This window comes from Tachypleus tridentatus, chromosome 13, assembly GCF_004210375.1.
Source record: "Tachypleus tridentatus isolate NWPU-2018 chromosome 13, ASM421037v1, whole genome shotgun sequence".
Lineage (NCBI taxonomy): Eukaryota > Metazoa > Arthropoda > Merostomata > Xiphosura > Limulidae > Tachypleus > Tachypleus tridentatus.
The window spans coordinates 138,148,108-138,168,096 of NC_134837.1; the positions used below are offsets into that span (position 1 = coordinate 138,148,108).

General features: G+C 33.3%; 1 protein-coding gene across 3 annotated transcripts in view; it reads right to left on the reverse strand.

Moving 5' to 3' along the window:
• The window catches only part of LOC143236959 (osmosensitive cation channel TMEM63C-like), a 129,483-nt gene that overhangs the window by 15,423 nt on the left and 94,071 nt on the right, over positions 1–19,989 (reverse strand). For 2 of the 3 annotated variants that reach the window (XM_076475696.1, XM_076475694.1), the window contains 5 exons: positions 11,818–11,968; positions 8,866–8,972; positions 7,103–7,189; positions 2,901–2,957; positions 2,236–2,398 (listed from right to left, as the gene is read on the reverse strand). In XM_076475696.1, coding sequence (XP_076331811.1) covers positions 2,236–2,398; positions 2,901–2,957; positions 7,103–7,189; positions 8,866–8,972; positions 11,818–11,968 — 565 coding nt within the window. The remainder of the gene's footprint in view (positions 1–2,235; positions 2,399–2,900; positions 2,958–7,102; positions 7,190–8,865; positions 8,973–11,817; positions 11,969–19,989) is intronic. The other variant, XM_076475695.1, reaches the window with a different exon arrangement.

A 19,989-nucleotide genomic window follows, 5' to 3' on the forward strand; every position in this document is an offset into this window, starting at 1 on the left:
CTATGTGGGGTTGGTTAATTTGACCAACCTTCTAACCATCATAAAATAATTAGAAAATACATATAAATTATGTTTTTTCTGTGCTAGAATGACTATGAATTATAACACAAAAATACAAATGTTTAGTTTAAGTAGCTTAAGTATTGTAATATTATATTTTTTTTTGTTATACTGACTTTCCAGTCTTGCCTGGTTAACACTACATAACTTTCACTGGCACAGTACAGGTGTACTCACATTACCATATACAATTATATAAAACTGGCCTTTAATGTTTACAAAGTGACCTGTCTTGGCTGTGTTTTAGTGGACTAGAATTTTGTAATATAAGTCACATTTTAACTATTATATATATATGTGTGTGTGTGTGTGTGTGTGTGTGTGTGTGTGTGTAGAATTGTAGATTCTCATTATTCAGAAACAAGTTATTAAACTTATTTTTCTTAAAATACAAAACAAAAAATAAAGAAGTAAAGCCAAACACTTACCTCTTATAGTTACAATTTTTGAAATTGGTTGCTGCTGGACGTAGGTTACTAAGCCTTTTAAAATTTTGCACATGGTGAGCATGAACCAGATATATACACACAACTGAATAATCCTAAAATCATAAATTACTACATTCATAGTATAAAATTCTGCTATATTTTATCAAGCTTAGTAACTAATCTGTATTTATATCTAAAAAACATAAACCTTCTAGCAAACTAAAGACACAACCTATCTCATTGAAATCTTGGATTGAAAGAATGTGATAACCTTTTAACAGATTAAAATGGCTGAAAAAGCCACTAGGAGGACATTCTACTGTATTAATGGGTTATTCACTTATCATATATTGAAATAAGTGTACAAAACAAACAGTTTCCAAAAGTGGGAAGAGGTGAACAAATACACTGTGTTTGATTCAGAGCATAAGCCATATCTCAGCAAAATAAAAAGATGTACGAGGTCCTTATTTTATATTCCAGCGAGTAAATATTGGTAATTTGAGTTTGTAATTTGTACAAAACTATATTCTTAGTATTATGGCATCAGAAACATCTAATCTGAACCAGTACTCCATTCAACATATCACAACTAAAAAAACTTTATGTTTAGGTGTGTTATTTTAACATTTACTTTTAAAATAAGAAATTAACTGATATATCATAATAAAGCTTGATTTATAATCTACAGTTTGATACCAAATGTATTGGTATAAATTCATAAAATAGTAGTTCAATATAATTTTGAAAGAAAGTCAATAAATGCGATAACAAGGCCTTTGATCCATGACACGTTGTGAAAGAGATAATGGGTATTTACTTAGGTTAATTACTCCATATTTAGCTCTATCTATAATGTTATCTCCTTCTTCCTTTAAAAATATTTTCATTAAAAAAAATAAAGATTCATTAGTGATTGTATTTAAATAATCATACAGTCTAATATCCATAACAATAACCAACATCTGGTTGAAAAAAACCTTACTCTTAGTACTTACATGGACCTTCTGCTTTGCAGCTTGTATGCTAATCATTATGGTATCTCAACATAATGTATATTTTCACTGAAATACATCATACATGTGTTCTAATAACACGATGCAGAAGTTTACAAACACGTAAGGTAAATTAAGAAGCAATAAGATTTCAAAAAGTAAAACAACAAGAAAAATACATCTGTTGCTCAGTTTTTTGATCCCATAATTACAAACATTTTACATGATAGTAAAAAAATCTAGTGATGCAGGGAGATTCAAATGTCATATCCTACCAATATTTTTTAAATTAAAGTGCACAAATTTACCATCACAAAAAATTACTTATGTTCTTGAAAGATTAATAGTATCTCAGCCAATTACAGTAAAAGGGGAGAGAGAGATAGAAACAGATAAGAGAAACACAAATCTAACTTAGAGAAATCATAATAAGTCTGGAAGTTATTACAAAGATTTGTAATTTTTATCTGTATTTAAACAGCATTTATGCAATGATCTCATTTTCAAAATCCATTCCATCAATGTATATATCATGGAGTTTACATGAAGAAATAAATATCCTAAACTTAACAACTAGTTACATTCCTCGATATTTTCAAATGTCCTTCTTCCTCAATTTTTTATTTCATTTCTTTTGTACTGTTTTTATCTCAGTATAATTATTTCTTTTATGCATTCTTTTTTTAAAAACTGTGTTCAGTAATTCTTTCACACTTTTGCAGTGATTTACAAATCAAGGTGTAAAAACAAACCTTTCTAATGCCAAGTTGCTCAGCAATAGATCTTGAGAAGCAGAGGCGAAGAACATACATTAACAACTCAGGAAAGCGGATTAGTTGAAGTGCCGTTCCAATGAATGCAGATGTTATGACATAATTTACAAAGAATGCTCCATTATCTGGCAAAAACACACATCTGGAACACACACAATTATAGTAGATTAAAGACAGATACCTGAATGTTGTGTACTTGTGTACTCCAACCTATAGTAATCAAATTATTGCAGTAACTTGAGAAATTATATAGTACATTTGGTCAGTATGTCATATCTATTAGCAATATAATTTTTATTCAATCAGTCACAGAACAGAATACTAAAAGTTAGAACCTCACAGATGTTAAACAGTGAGACTAGAAGCATGACTACCACTACGTTGCAGGCTTAGTTAATTTTATCACATGGAGTTCCATATTTTACAGGTTTAGCATAAGGACATTAAAAGAGCGACCATAACTCAGCATCAGGATGTAAGATAATTCATTGGGTAAAGATTATTAGTAGTTTAAAATAATTTAAAACAACATCAACATCCATAACTAAAACTAACTGTAACTTTATAAATTCACAAATTAAAATGATTGAGTTTCAAACCCACTTTCTTTACTCAGAAACCATAAGGAATAGGATTGCACTTACTCCCAACGATAGGTTTCATTTTTAGGTCGAACTGCCCACTCCAAAAAAGCTTTAGCACTATAACAACAAAATCTCTGTTAATACAGTTTTGGAAATCAGATATAACAACTAATACAAGAAAGTTTTAGCACTATAACAACAAAATCTCTCTTAATGTAGTTCTGGAAATCAGATATAGCAACTAATACAATCTGACCTATATAGCTTCATATGCACATATAATATTATACAAACATTTTTTTTCAAAGTGTTGTCTCATCACATTTATCCATAAATAAAAACAATGTTAACTTTTGTAAAAATAGTAAAACTGAAGCACAATACAAATATGCTCAACTTAAATAACCTTAAGTTTCCCATGAAAAATAAAATGACAAAATTAAAGCTTGTAAATGCTATTTCATAATTCTGAATAATTTCTTATATTCCACATGATACATTCAATGATTTTGAAGTATTTTGTACTATGCACCATGTCTAACAAATTTAAACAGCTTCTTGTGTTACATGATATGTCTGATAATTCTGAATACTATCTTGTACTAATTACTTAATTAATTAATTACTTTTTTTATAGTATTACATTTGATATGTCCAACAATTCTGGGCATATTCTTACATTACACATGAAATGGCAAACAATTCTGAATATAACTTCTGATACAGTACTTATCCCTGCTCATAAAATTAACTAGAATCCAACACAGAATAGAAGGAGGGACTGGTCTAAGAATAAAACACACACACACACACCCTGCTGCTGAAAGCATCCAAAGATAAAAGAATCAGATCTGAAGATCTGGAGATGAGAACCAAACCACTTCTGATTCAGGTATACTTTTCATCCAGTTGAGACATGTGTAAAAATTAGGGTAGAAAATGATAAGAGAGCATTCTAGTGGGAGAGAATGTGGTAGGAAAGTGATCCTAACCAGAGAAAGATGTAGTAACCCAATCCCACAGTGAAAAAAAGTGGATAAATGATGATACATCTGATGGTGTAAAGTGGCTAGAGCACAGGCCATACTCAGCAAGTCAACTACATCCAGAACCTCCTTACTGAGTACTGACATTGAGTGAGGGTAGGATGAAGATTATACCATCTTCACCTCAAACCCAAGAACTGAAAATGTTTACCCACTTTGATTTGTGGGTATTACAAAGGATTAGCTCTGAGCTAACAATCTAGGAATGCAACATCCAGCATCAAAAGGAAGTTTGTTGCATGCAGTCAACTCCCTGGAAGGTCACTACTCACCACAGAATGGGATTTAATTGATGAAAGAATGAATAATGTGCCCCTGAAAGAAAATAAAGCATTAATCAAGACTTACCCAGAGTCAGAGGCATGCTGAAGTCTGAAGAAAAGCCACAGGTGGAAGGTAAGAAATCAAGGAAACTGAAACCACAATTTGACAGAAATAATGAAAGAAGAACGTGTAAGAATAGATTTACTGTTAAATTTTAATATAGAAATGATCAAGAAAGTGAAAATTGGAGAACACCTACATACAAGTAAGTCACCATTCTTCTAATTAGGTTTGATGTTTTGCTACCTATGGAAATCTGAAACAACGATATTTTGATTCCAAATTTCAAAAAAAGCAAATTTTGAAGAAATGCAACAATAATTAGCTGTTGTGAATTAGGCAGCTGAGGTATTTGGAAACACTGAGCAAATGTAGGAAATTTTTAAAGAAAAAGTTTTTAAAATTCAAAACAAATATATTCCTTAAAAGGTAGCTACAAGTAAAAAACCTGGTTGACTCATAAAAGGTATGAGAGATAAAAATTAATGAAAAGCATCACAAATTTAAAAAGTTAAATTTAACTGGTATTATATAATATTTAGAAGATCAAGAATGTTGGTCCTACAGGAAATTAAGACATCTAAAAGGATGTATGAAATACATTTGGCTGAAAATAAAATCCTTTTAAGTACATTACGGGTAAACAAAATGTTGGGATGGATGACAAAGGAAAGCTTGTATCTAATTATGAAATTAATAGGTTATTAAATTCTCCTTTTCCTTCAAATTTTACTAATGATAAACACTTAAACAGTATTCTTCATCTTGAACAACTGTTGTACAAGACATTTCCATAAATTCTGAGCTTGTTAAAATAAAATTGGGAAATGTGAAGAACCTAAGGCCCCTGGGCCAGTAGTAGTTCCCTGAGGGTTTTCAAAGAGGTCAACGACTGGATATATGAACCACTTGCCACAGTTTTTTTTTTTTCTAAGTCCTTAAATAATGGACAAGTATCAACATATTGGAAATTAGCTAATGTGACTCCTATCTTTAAGGGAAGTAACAGAAGTTGTCCCAGTACGAATAGGTTTATTAGTCTTACATCTTTTAGAGGAAACGTTTTGGACAATCTGATAAGATACTTTGTAAAACCATTTAGCAAAGTTTAAAATTTTATTGAATAGGCAACATGGTTTCACCAAAGGAAAATTCCTGCCTTACAAATCTTGTTGATATGCTTTGAAAAAGTTTGTGTGTATGTAGATGAGGGTAAAGGTGTGAATTTGGTGTTTCTGGTTTTTCAGAGAGCACTTAACAAAGTGACACATAAAGGGCTTGTAAAGAAACTACTTTTCTATAGATGTGGGGAATAAGTTAACTAATTGGATAGAAAAGTGACTTCATGGAAGAAAGTAGAGAGTTGTTGTAAATGGATTTCAGTCAAACTGGATTAATGTTGTATGTTTTGTTCCTCAGTGCTCAGTCTTAGGACCATTGTTCTTTTTGATTTACATTAATGACATAGATGAGGAAATGGTTGATAAATTACTTAAATTTGCTGATGATATTAATCTTGGCTGTGAAATAGATGCTGTTGCTTTACAAAAATATTTAGATCATTCAGTGAGTTGTGCAATAAATGGTAAATGGGTTATAGTTACGATAAATGTAAAATACTGTTGTGGGTTATCATAATTTTAATACATATGGTAATAGCATTAAGAATATCATGAAAGTAAAGGATCTTGGTGTAATAACTGCTCAGTCTCTTAAGTCATTCAAGTAATGTGCTATTACTAGTGGTAGGGCAAATATGATTTTAGGTCGTATCTACAGAAATATTGAAAACAAGACTTAAAGAGGTTATAATTTCATTGAATAGGTCATTGGTTAGGCCACATTTGGAAAGTTGTGTTAAGTTTCTGGCTCCGTATCTAAAAAAAGACATTGAATTCTTGGAAAGTGTTCAGAGGAGGATTACTGGAATGATGCCAAGATTGAGAAATAGTCTTATGAGAAAAGCTTAAAGCTTTGAAATTATCTCTTTAAAAAAGGAGAATCTGACTGAATTGTTTAAGAGAGTAAAAGGAGTTGATAATGTTGATACATCAACATTTTTCATACTTAACAACAAGAATTATAAAAGTAGGGGACATATATAGATTTAGACAAGGTATAAATCCCTTGTTGTCCCTAAATATTGTGTTATGTTAAGACTTGTAGACCTACTACTATTAGCAAAAATGGCTTCACCATTTTCACAGGTACAGGAAGAAATTTGTTACCCAAACTTCCATTATAAAAAAGCAGCAAAAGTTAAGAAATGGCATGAAAGGAAGCCTGACAACATTACTGACCATGAGCCTGGGCTGGCTCTCAATGCCCCAATCTAGAAATAAAAGAGAATGTTAAATCTCCCCACAAAGACACATAGGTAAATCTCCCATGAGGTAGCCAGCACCTGAAACCTGTGTAAAAGCATCTATTTAACATGAGACACCCAAAGTGGTGCCATTAAGAGCAGAATTCAGGTCATTTTAAATAAAAAAATAAATGTGCCCAGAATAAGATTAATTGAACCAACATGCTTTCAAAGTGAAACCAAGTATATTAATCTAAGTGACTGAGAAATAGTGCAATCTCAAACATGAATGAAGATGAAAAAAAAAAAAAGACATCTGAGTGCAATTAGTACCAAACAAAAATTTATAGTTCAATAGAGGTGCACAGAGGGAATCGCATGTTCTATGTGAGTGTTCTATGCTCTCCTATTGGTGGGATAGGTGAAGCATGATGGTTTGCATGAGACACACATTAGAATCATTTGATTCTTACAGGGTGGTGCAGAAGGCAACATTGAAAAAGAACAGCTAACATTGTGAGGAGTGGTAAGTACTGCATCAGAATTTCCAACAAACAATTGGTCATGACAACAAAACACCTACTGACCTTGTTAATCCCAAAGAAGGTAAAATAAGAACCATAAATAAAAGAAACACAAATGTCTTCTTCATTATAGCATTGTTTCTTGATGACCTGCAACAAACAAAAATTGAAAAATTAAAATATATATTTCGAAAAACAAGGCATAAAATATTCCTTGTATTAAAGCTAAAGTACTTTGACAAGTTAAAATTAACATTTATTTAAAATTTAAAGTGAAAAAAACACTTTCACTAGATACTTACCTCCTTTCACAAAAAGCTTTCTAAACTTATACTGCTCTCTATTGGCACAAATTTTCATTAGCCACTAGCCTTGATGCTCTCACTTGTTCCTGCATACTAGAATGTAAATAATTATGCAGCAATCCTCCCCAAACAGGAGAGTGACACTACCCCTATTATTATTATTATTCATGCTTTATATAATAATCCAATACATGTATGAATCCTACAGACTGGTTTTGAACTTCGTGCAAAGCTACGCAAGGGCTATCTTAGCTAGCTGTCCCTAATTTAGCAGTGTAAGACTAGAGGGAAGACAGCTAGCCATCAGCACCCACCACCATTTCTTTGGCTACTCTTTTACCATTGAATAATAGGATTGATCATAACATTATAATATTACCATGATTGAAAGGGTGAGCACATTTTGTGTGACAAGAATTCAAACCCATGAACCTCATATCATGAGTTTATTGCCCTAATTTATTTAGCTTAGTACTTCAAAAGTATTTAGATTTAAAAAAAATAAGAAACTATAAGCAGACTAAAGACACAGCCTACCTCCATGAAATCTTGGCTTGAAAGAATGTAGTAGCCTTTTCACATATTAGAATGGTTGAGAACACCACTAGGGGGACATTCCAAGCAGTTGATTATTTATTCACAAGTTAAATGTATATAAGGGACTGTTTTGGAAAGAGGCAAAAGGGGTCAATGTATTTGATTCAGTACATAAGCCATATCTTGTGTGTGTTTTCTTATAGCAAAACCACATCGGGCTATCTGCTAAGCCCACTGAAGGGAATCAAACCCCTGATTTTGTGTTGTAAATCCGTAGACATACCGCTGTACTAGTAGGGTGCAAGCCATATCTCAGCAAAATAAAAAGATTTTTTATTTTATATTCTAACTTGTCAATATTGGTAATTTGAATTTCTAATTTGTATGAAACTATAGGCTTAGTTTTTTGACATCACAAACATCTATATTTTGGCATGTTCTTTTAACAGTTACTTTAATTAAAAGTTAAAAAAACTAACTCATTTGCAATATTAAAGTTTGAATTATAATGTACAATTTGATTCCAAACTTACTGACATAAATTCATAAAATAATACTGCAATAAAATTTTGAATGCCATGACATGGTCTTCAATTTGTGACCAACTGGTTAAAAGAGAAAAATTATGAAATTTATGGATAGGTGAATCAAATCATGACTGTGGACATGTCTATTCAATATGACTGTTAATTAAAAAATGGCTAATAGCTGCAAGATTAGAGAGGATGCTAGTTACGACAGTAATGTTGCACGTCTATTGGTGAAAAGTTGCTGCATAATCACTCGCATGTTAGTATGCAGAAATAAATGGGAGTATAAAAGTTAATATAAAAAGAAAGTTTTGCCAATAAAGGGCAGTAATAAATTGAGAAAGTTTTTTTGTGAGATATCATATTGGAATTTTATTCTCTGCAATAGATATGTGGTTCAGAGTAATATATCTTATGACACATGTTTAGTTTATGAAGATAAACAGAAGCTTACCTGGTCCAGTGAAAGAGGAAATCATCAGAATAAGCAACTATGGCTGGTAGTAAAACAGAAACTAACCACAACAGGAGAGAAGGAAAAAATTCAGACAGCACTGGACTCTACAGTATGAAAGATGTAAAAAGTTACTGTTATTAAAAATATTAGAGCTAGACATGTTTAATAGTTTCAAAAGTCATAGACTGAATTTTTGTAGATTCTTCAAGTCAAACATTGTCCTGAAATAAGATATGTAATATGTAGTAGTTGTTTTTTCTACATCACCATGTTCAGTTGCATATAATTGTTACATAAGGAACAGTGTTTCATATGGTACTAACCTTTCAATAGGGAACTTTCAGATATATCTAGACATGGATACATAAAATATCTAACTCAACACCCTGTACTGTATATTTTACTCTATTATATACTGTAATCTAGGTATGGACTCATAAAACATCTAGTTTAACATCCTGTATTACATATACAATTTCAGAAGTTTTAGTACACAGGATCACATAAAAAGTTGTAATGGTTTTCAAACAAGACACAAACATCAAGCACTTTCAAACAGTTCACTGTTCTTATTCAGAAGAATAAACGATTGTGTTTAACAAGTGTAATGAAATATATAGGCAAAGATGTCAGTTGGATGCAAACAAAATGTTCAATATGAGCTAGCCTAAGAACTAGCCAATCATAGTTTTTGGTGTTATGTTAGTTTGTGTCCAAGAGGTGTATACAGTACATAAAAGACTTAAGTGTGATAATAGTTATAAGAAATTTTAACTTTTTGTTTTGTTTTTTGTCTTTATTTTTTTATGGACACAAAGATGGCACCAAACTAAGCCAACATTTTTATGGGAGACTTTGAAACAAGTCTTTTGGAAAGTTACACATACAAACCAACATCTTGGAGATGCTACATTGATGATATTCTTCTCATTTGGATAGAAGATAAAGATTCATTACTGTCTTTCTATGAACGTGATAACACCTTCCACAGTTCTATTAAATCTACTCTAGATTCTACTTGTCTATGTAAGACTAGTCCAGTATTTCTTATTCTCAGTTTCTTGTGTTCCATGTGATTCTTGCTTCTGCTATCATATCATTCCTCCATCTTCTCTTTTGCTTTCCCTTAGATCTTTTCCCTATCTTAGGTTGCTGTTACATTGTTCTTAAACTAGATTACTATATTACTTCACCATATATTGTATTCTAGTCATGAATTCATAAAACATCTAATTTAACATCTTGTAATCTATATTGTAGTCTATAGATGGGTGAATTACATATCTAAATTAATATCCTGTGTTATACAAGATAGTCTAGACATAAATTCACAAATATTCTAGTTTAAGAACATTCTTTATTATATACTGTAGCCTAGTCATGAATTCATAACACATCTAGTTTAACATCTTGTATTATTTACTGTAGTTTAATCATGGATTAATAAAAACAACTAATTTAAAAACATCCTCTATCATTTACTTCAGTATGGTCATGGATGTATAGCACATCTACGCCCTTGTGCAAATTAATCAAAACAAATGGTCATTTTACAATATTTTCAGCATGGTGGCCGGTGTAGGCTCGCTGGACCCACTGATTTCCTTTAATAGTCATTTTTTTCACGCAGATGGCCTCATTAGCTGTGTTTTGCAGTACGGTCGATCTATTTATGGGATATATGATAAAATTTTGAGGAATATTATGTCATTCAAAATTGCATTAAAAGGGCAAGGAGACCAGTCAAAAAACAACTTCTTACCAACTAAATAAAGAAAAAACGGTATCAGTGGGGTGTGAAATACAAGAACTGGATGCAAGAACAATGGAAGAAGGTGTTATTCAGTGACGAGACTCATTTCTTCGTACAGGGTCAAAGAAGTCTACATGTTCACAAATCTCCAGGTGAGAAACTTCGAGAATCTCACATCAATCAGTTCGTAAAACATCCCTTGAAGATGTTTTGGGGCTTTTTCAGCTACTATGGCACCGGAGGCTTACATGTTGTAGAAGGTATGAGGCGAGGACAACAGTACATCGAAGTTTTGCAGAGAAGAGTCGTTCTAGAATTGAAAAAGAGATTTCCAGATGGATCTGGCATTTTTCAGCAAGATCTGACTCCATGCCACACATCAAAACTTGTGAAGAATTTTATGATTACAATGCGAATAAAGGTGCTGGACTGCCCTGGAAACTCTCTGGACTTAAATTCTATTGAAAATCTTTGGGCGATTTGTAAAGAAAGAGTTCGGGAAAATACTATACTACCAAAGATAAGCTAATTGAGGCCATAATTGAGGTGTGGTACTGTGATCCAAAAATTAGTAAAGATTGAAGTCAACTTGTGGACTCGATGCCAAAGCAAATTAATGATCTTCTGAAAAATAAAGGCGGTCATATCATGTATTAATTGGTGAGTAAATTTTGGATTCTCAGAAATAAAATGCAAAAAATTGAAAAAAATCATAATTTTCTATCTTGTTTCAACTAATTTGTACAAGAGTGTAGTTTAAACCTTGTATTATATACTGCAGTCAAAGTGCATGTGTCATGACATTTAACCAGATGTCATTCAATATGGTATTATGTATATAATATCAGATATATGTAACTCTACACTGCTGATTTAGCAATAATTCATGATAGAAGAGAAAAAGTACTATACAAGGAGCTTCTAGAGGCTACTCATATGCAACTTGCTAAATGTCAATTTGCAACTTCAATTCTTCAGAGTCTGACATGGGCATTTCACACACAAAGTTCAAGCACATTTGTAACACATCTAATTGTTTACATACAACAAACCTCTGCACTTCACTAAAAGCTTGCCATGTTTTACACAGATAAACACAATATGTCAAACATGTATTTATAAAACAACTAACTTATTATCACCTAGTATTCTATATATACTAATAAACATGCTAAAACTTTCTAATAGAATCATACCAATTGTTCCACTTTTTGCCTTAGCTGGATCAAGTCAAGGTTGTTTACAAAAATGGCCGGAGTGGTCAAGAAAAACAGGACCACAAAAAGAATTAGGTTAACTGCAACAGCACGGATATACCATTTGATGTCACTGACTGCAAGGTTCCTCCTGATCACAAGAAATACATTGTTTATGCCACAATCACTTTATAATAGTTATCTACACTATCTAGAAGTTACTTCTCAAAAGAAATTTGATTTCCTAGGAACAAAGTTAGAAATCTGTAAACCTGAGTTTCAGAGTTCAAAAAATACTCCTTTACAATTAAGAAAATTTATTTACACAAAAATATAATCCTAACATAGAACTAAGAACAGCAAGTTTCTAACTGATTCAGATCATGACAAGTAAATGATATCGTGCCTTATTAGATCTTCGTTAGTTTAATACCATATATATTTGTACAACATTACCAACAATTACATACTGTAAAACTAAATGCTGCACATAATATAATGCTAACACTAACAAAATAATTTATACATTTTAAAATTCAATATTTTGAAACTAGCTTTTATACTACAGATTATCTACCTTACAATTACATTAGCTATATAACATTTACTTGTAACTTTGAATGATTTACAAAGAATAATTCGTTTTATTAAATAGATGTCCACCTTCATATAAAATTTATTTTGTAAAACAGTTTTAAGACTTCCTTAAAACTGAGATATTTTCTCAACAGTTTATACATCTGACACCTTAATCACATGATGTAAAAACAGTAAAGCATTAAAATATTTGGAAATTCAAAACTAGAAATTACTTTTTGTATGTATGTTAACATTTTCTTAAATTGAAAATGTATTTCCAAAAATGCTGACCTCCACTTTAATCTTCAAAATATTACTCAACTGTCAGGGTTTCAATTTTACCCATCTGAACATTGATCTGATTTCTTTCTCACTTACTCCAGCCTTTTATACCTCACTCAAATGCACTCGGCAATTTCTGTCTCATGATACTCTTCACCAATGTCAATGTGCCTTCCATTCTAGCACTGTATGTAAGCACCTCGTTCAGATAATTTTATCATTTTTTTCAAGGCTGATAGTATCCCAGTCTCTAACAACAGCGCTTAGTGAATAGGAAGGGTGTGAAAGTTTCAGTGAAAACAAGTATTATTGAAAATACATTTTCAATTTAGGTAAATATTAACTTCCAAAATAAACTTACCTCCTCTCCCACTTACATCTAGAATCTCACAATGAAAAGGTGGATGGGCCAGTGAGGGAATTATCCGTACAGAAAGCATCTATAGAGAACAAGGGTGTATCCTTGATGAGGTGGTGTCAGAAGCACTCAGTTGTTAATGTAGTGATATATATATATATATACACAGGCCCAAAGCATGAAGGTGAAAAGAAAAACTTGTATGACTTTTGTTTCAGATGCTAAACCAAAGTGCAGCACCAGAAAGTAGAACCTGACTCTTGTGTAACATAGATAGCAGTAGGATAACTTCACTCTGGAAATGTGGAGATATGCATCAACACGGAACTTGGTCACCCACAGAATTGATGAAAAATGCTAATGTAGGTTGAGAAAGGACACCATTGTGAGCCTTGGAGAATAAGAATTGCTTCAAATGAGAAAATTCAATGATTAGCCACCAATTTCTCATCTTCTTGGATACAACTAATAAATAGGAATAAAATCCCTGAAGAAGGGGATCAAGTCTCTATACCAGCCCCTTGATCAATAACTCTATCAGATCCACACTCTGCAGGTTTGTTGTGGGTGGAAATATCACTTGCTGAGAGGATGATGGTGATGGAGAAGTAGACTGAATGACCAATCATGATGCCAGAAACTGAAATAACCATGGATCTTTGGTGAAGGAATTCCAAGTGCCAAGAAAATATTGTAACCTTGCTCCTACAGACTCCACCCGCATAGGGTATTCACCAATGCTATTGGCAATGGTCTCCCCTAGCAAAGAAACCTCAAAGATAAAGATGGAACCCATTCTCAGTACTAACAGATCAAGGAGGAGAAGCCAGGGATCAGGCCATAGGATAAGAAGTTCCATCATGACTTTCAGAAGGAGACAAAGAATGTCTACAGGCAACAACAATGACAACAAGGAAAAATGCAAACAGGTGACATAAATTCATGAACTCAACATGACCAGAACACCCAGAAACATCAAGGGATGAAAAAAGAAGTTTCATGTAATTCATGGATGGCTACAGCAGGAAGACAAACTCCATCCAACAAGCTATATCTACCCCAAAAAATCCTAACAACATACAAGCCAGAAAACCAAAGAAAGAGCAGAAGCTTACAATATTATTAAAGTGGGAGACAACAAAGGACACAATTTGGTCCTCAAATTGATGTGGGAAATACTGATAGACTTCCAACGACATTTTAAATATTTCAGAACAGTAGTGAAGATCAAATGATTCATAGAAATTTGTGATATGTTAAGAGTAATCACTAACATCTCCTTCTGCTTCACCCATGTAATCCATGAGTGGTATGGTCCAAAACAGGCATATTTTTGAAGCAATTCCATTGTGAGAATCACCTTCAAGCAATCTTATGAAACACTCCATCTCAACAGTGTGCATTGAAAGGCCATGAAACATAATAAGCAAGTTCTCATGGCTAAACAATGTGGATTTTAAAGGTTAAATAGTAACTGGTCAGGCACCACTCACCTGAGAACAGGATCGAAAGAATGGTTAATTATCATGAGAAGAGAAATAAGGCCCATGGGAAAAAAAGAATAATACAAATAACTTACCCAGTGAAAAATCACATGGAAGTTTGAAACATGGCTACAGTTAGAAGAAGATAATCTGAAGAAGAAGGAACTGCAATTATCCTATGCAAATAGTGAGAGACAAACATATTAAGAGTTGTCCACATGTCCAGTTGAAGTTCCTCCAGTGGTCAACAAAGATGAGATGTCAGTTGAACTTGATGAAAAGATATTTGGAACAAAGTGTAGGAGGATGACAAAATATGGGAATAAATTAATTGAATCAAAAACTAAACCCAATTGAGGAGTGTGGTAGGAGAAGGATCACACACATAATAAACAAAGGATGGTTGCCCAAGAATAAAGAGGCAAGAATGAGTACCATGGATGGAAGCCATGCTGACAATATAAAATAAAAGAGCACATACAGTACCTGGAAGTATATCTGGATAGGATTGAGGATAACGATGAAAAATAGAAGGAAGGCAAATCAACAAAAAAAGTTACCCTTTCTCACTGCCAAGGTTTTGGGATGAAAAGAATAATCCAGATAAAAAAGCATATATGTAGGAAGAAAAAGAATACATGACACATTGATGGTAAATAAATCAGATTAATGATGTCCACAGGCTAATAGTAAAATGTCTTAAAAGAAAAGTGAAACAAAGAACACATGGAAAATGGTTTGAATTGAGGCAAAGTGGGGCAATGGAGAACCACATTATCTTCCAGTCCAGAATGGCAGTCTTCTGTAGAAAACAACAAATCCAGAAGGAATATATTAACAGAGAGAGTGTAGGAGATGTAAATACCCTATGGATATAGAAAAACAAAAGATGTGGGATAAAGCTGCTCAATAACCAAAAACTGGGTAGACCAAGGATACCCAATTGAAAAACCAAGTAAAAACTCAGCAATACAAGGAAGAGTGGGGCTAATCAGCTTAAAACTCTTGTCCCAGAGACCAATGGCAGAAAATATTCCATTTACATTAACAAACCTCCATGGAATGAACAGCAAACGGAACAGACCAGAAACAAAGCTACGCATTTGTATGTAAGTATTTGCAACATTCATAAACCTGGAGAAAAGGCCTGTCTGAGGGTGAGAAACAATTCAACAGGAAAATGGGAGAGTCTGAGAAATGGATTGAGCTGGAACAACTGCTTGACAGGCCACCAATACCCTACTTTTCTCAAGAAAAATGAACAGCCTGAAATAAAAATCTGGAGAAAGATAATTCACAGGTTCAATGGCCTATTGAGACAAAGTTTTGAACTTCCTCCTAAATAAACTAGCTGGTAATGGGACCACAGGGCAGAGGTAAGAAAATGAATACATGTGGCAAAGAAAGTGAGGAAAAGAACTGTAGAACAAGTCTGCCCAATAGAACCCATATAACCAACTGATTTGTGATGAAAGATCAACAGAGAAGGAAATAATTCACACAATTGACACCCGCCAGATGAGAACTCACTGGGTAGTCACAGGTGCTGTTGGTGTTGTACTGATCTACCTTAAAGAAAAGGTAGAGATAAGAAAATCCTAGAAGAAGGAAGAGGTAAGAGATGATAAAAACAAAAACTGGAAATGGGAATAGGGGCTTGTTATAGTTCTGACTGTGACAAATGAGCTACAAAAGAAGGTAAGATGTTGACATGGGGATTCCACATGTGATTCCAAAGTGTCAGAAACACATGGGCTGTACATAATTCCAAGAGATAAGTGGGGAGCAAACAATGCCACATTGTAACCCAGAAAATCCCAACAATAGAAAAACTGTGTGTGCAAGGTTAGAGCCAAGGATGACAAATGAGCCAACATGGAGGTAATAAAGGAGAGGTTATCCTTCAAGAAATCCTCAGGTTTTTGGTGTTAAGCTTTGGAAAAAAGGGATGCATAATAGATATATACTGTATAAATGAAGTACGGACAAGATAAAGACATGAAAAATAGGCATGAGTTAAAATCACTAGAAAATCAGGGAGCGACACTGAAACTAGAAAAACAGACACCAACTACCAATAGTCTAGAAATGTACAGTCAGCTTTACGATATGCTAAACAAACTGATCAATAGCTAATAGATGGTAAGGCATGCTGTCTTCCTTAACCAACTGAGAAGCTAGAAGCTTAGCATGAGCTCTAATATCTGGGGAATGTGGGAAGACCACATAAGTAGAAGAACTATCATGCAACAGAGGAGGATTAGAATTACATAAAATTGAGGAAAGGGATAAAACATCGCATACTTGAGAAATGGTTAAAAATGCCATATCAGGCATAGCTGATTCTGCAGCTGGGGCATAGAAAGATATGGCAATATTTAGTGGGGGAAAATGACTATCAAAATCTTTATCAGACTGCACAGGCCCATACTGTTCTCCAGGAAGTGGGGTAAATCCAGAAGAAAGTGGTTGACCCATATAACAATCAATCTCTTGGCAATTAATCAACTTCAAATTGTGAAATGAAACTACATTTGTTTATCCTAAGCAGTTTTAAGCATGTAATAGTAAACATCTACTTGTAACTACATTTTATGATTTTATTGCTCTCTGATTAAATTTTAACCGTGTATAACTAGTATTCATGCCTTTAGAGATAATTTATTATATTACATATGACAATTTCAAATAACCAGAAGTTTTAATTTTCATTTAGAAATTAGCTGAATGTTAATATGTATCAAATTTATGAGATTTGGCAACAACACTGGTGCACACAGTTTTCTTTCTAACAAATATATTTTAAAATAGAAACAACAATACAATTTATAATTATGGTTATTACATATGATGATTTATATGCAAAAGTTTTACAAACTTACAAACAATATTATGTCTTCTATCTGATTTAGAACTTTATCTTTTATTGATGGTTCACAATCAGTGAATTATTTTAGGTAATGGTCACTTATCAGACACCTTGTTAGCTTCTTCACAAAGGTTTTTCCCAATAAGATATTTAATGCCCTTGTAGAACTACTAATATCTAATTTAATTCTAAGTTAATTCACTGAAATTAACAGTTTATAATGTAAAAGTTCTATAAACATTCCTGGTCAAATATCTGTAGTTTTCCAATTAATGAGTGTTTGTCACGGTTACAGCTTCTGAGGTTTTAAGAATATAGCAACTGTAGTAAACCAACAATATTACACTGTCTCTTGGTACATTGATTTATAAACTTTCAGTGTACGGTTCTCAAAAGCTCGGTTGGCAACAATATTCAAAGATATGCTAATACTTTCGTCAACATATATTATTGATTCCAACACTAAAGAATCTTCTACAAATTTAGAGAATAGGTGGGACTTTCACAATACACACTTAACAATATAAATTACATGCATTTCTAAATATATATTAAACTGAAACAAAACATAGATTTTAAAATAAATATATACCAGTAAATCATTTTATCAGCCTTCATTGGATTCACACGATAGAGATGTTGTTTCGCAGGAGAATTATTATCCATATCTGCACTGTGAACAGCAATATTGGTTTGATTAGAAATATCTGGAAATATACATTGCTGGCCAAAATCTTAAGGCCAATAAACAAAGACAAAATATGCATTTTGCATTGTTAGACTCAACCATTTATGTGAGTAAAGGTCAGAAAGATGAAAATAAGAAAAGGGAAAATAAACAAAATATTTTTAGCATTTAATAGTGAAAATGTGAACGCTATGAAATTAGCCTAAATACTAGCTGGTCAAAAGTTTAAGACCATACCAAAAAGAAGTCCTAAACAGGGCAGGAAATGCCCAACAACAGGTCTCAGTAGTGAGTTGCACAGCTGTCATTGCAAATAACTTCAAAAACTCGCTTTGACGTAGTCGATATAAGCGTTTGCAGAAGGCTGGCTGGAATGTTATTCCAAGTGGTGAAGGTGGCTTCACAAAGATTATGCAATGTTTGGAAATGACGTCCATTTCTATAGACTACCCTTGCCATCCATCCCCAAACATTTTCAATGGGGTTCAGTTTGAGCAAACATGCTGGATGGTCCAAAACAATCACGTTATTTGCCATGAAAAAGTCCTTTGTCCTGCAAGCATTGTGGATTGCAGCACTGTTCTGCTGAAAGATCCAATCATTTCCACACAAGCGAAGGCCTTCAGTCAATAAGGATGCTCTCTCCAACATGTCAATGTAGCCAGCTGCTGTTTGATGCCCCTGTATAACCTGAAGCTCTATTGTTCCATGGAAGGAAAAAGCATCCCACATCATGATGTAATCCTCTTTACTGTGTCGTGAAGAAAATGTCTCAGGTGGGATATCCTTATTGTACCAGTAACGTTGGAAGCCATCTGTACCATCCAGGTTAAATTGTTTCTCATCAGAAAACAAAACCTTCTTCCACTTTTCTACATCCCATGTTTGGTGCTTCTCAGCAAAGATTAACAGAGTTGTTTTGTGGTGTGGAAAGAGGTGTGGTCTTTGAAGACGTTTACAGTTTTTAAAGCCTTTCTCTCATAGATGCCGTTTTATTGTTCTTGAGCTGCATCCGTAACGGCTTTAAATCTGGTTTTACAATCGGCTAGTGTCTTGCCAAACAACCTGTCGAATCCTCCTGCTCAACGCCAGTGAAATTCTAGTTCTGTATCCCTCAGGGTCTTTTAGGAAATTTGCAACAGCAGTTTTACTATGCCTAATCTCACCAGCAATGGCACGTTGAGAGAGACCTTGCTTTTGCAGCTCAACAATTCTGCCACGTTCAAACTCTGTCACCTTTTTAGCCTTTGCCATGTTTTCACCCAATGTTACACAGGAGATGTCAGTGGAAGATGTTGACAACGTTAATGCTTGAACACAAATGACTAAATTTCGTTTAGTGTTTACCAATTAACGCTTCATTTCAGTACGGTCTTAAACTTTTGACCAGCTAGTATTTAGGCTAATTTCATAGAGTTCACATTTTCCCTATTAAATGCTAAAAAAGTTTATTTTTACTTTCCCTTTTCTTATTTTCATCTTTCGAAGCTCTAATCAAATAACTGATTGAGTCTAACAATGCAAAATGCATATTTTGTCTTTATATTCCTTGGCCTTAAGATTTTGGTCAGCAGTGTACATTCATAGTCAATAAATAAACTTGCATGTAGATGTTTTTTTCTATTCAGGAAGCAAGTGATTGAGTTTTGAATCAAAACTGATCAGAATTTCTCAGTATGATGTTGTATTCATCTCCAATATTTTCAAATTTATGGGTGCCTGCATCAAAGGGATTGTCATTAATAGCAGAACACTCAACAACTAAAATGTTTTCAGATGCATCTCAGATGTAACAAGATGTAATACACTGTTATGTGGGTAGTCTTTCAACAATCACTGACCTTCCAATGAACCTCCTTGTGGGACCACATGGTACCTATGTCTCATAGTGGGTAGCAATACTAAGACCATG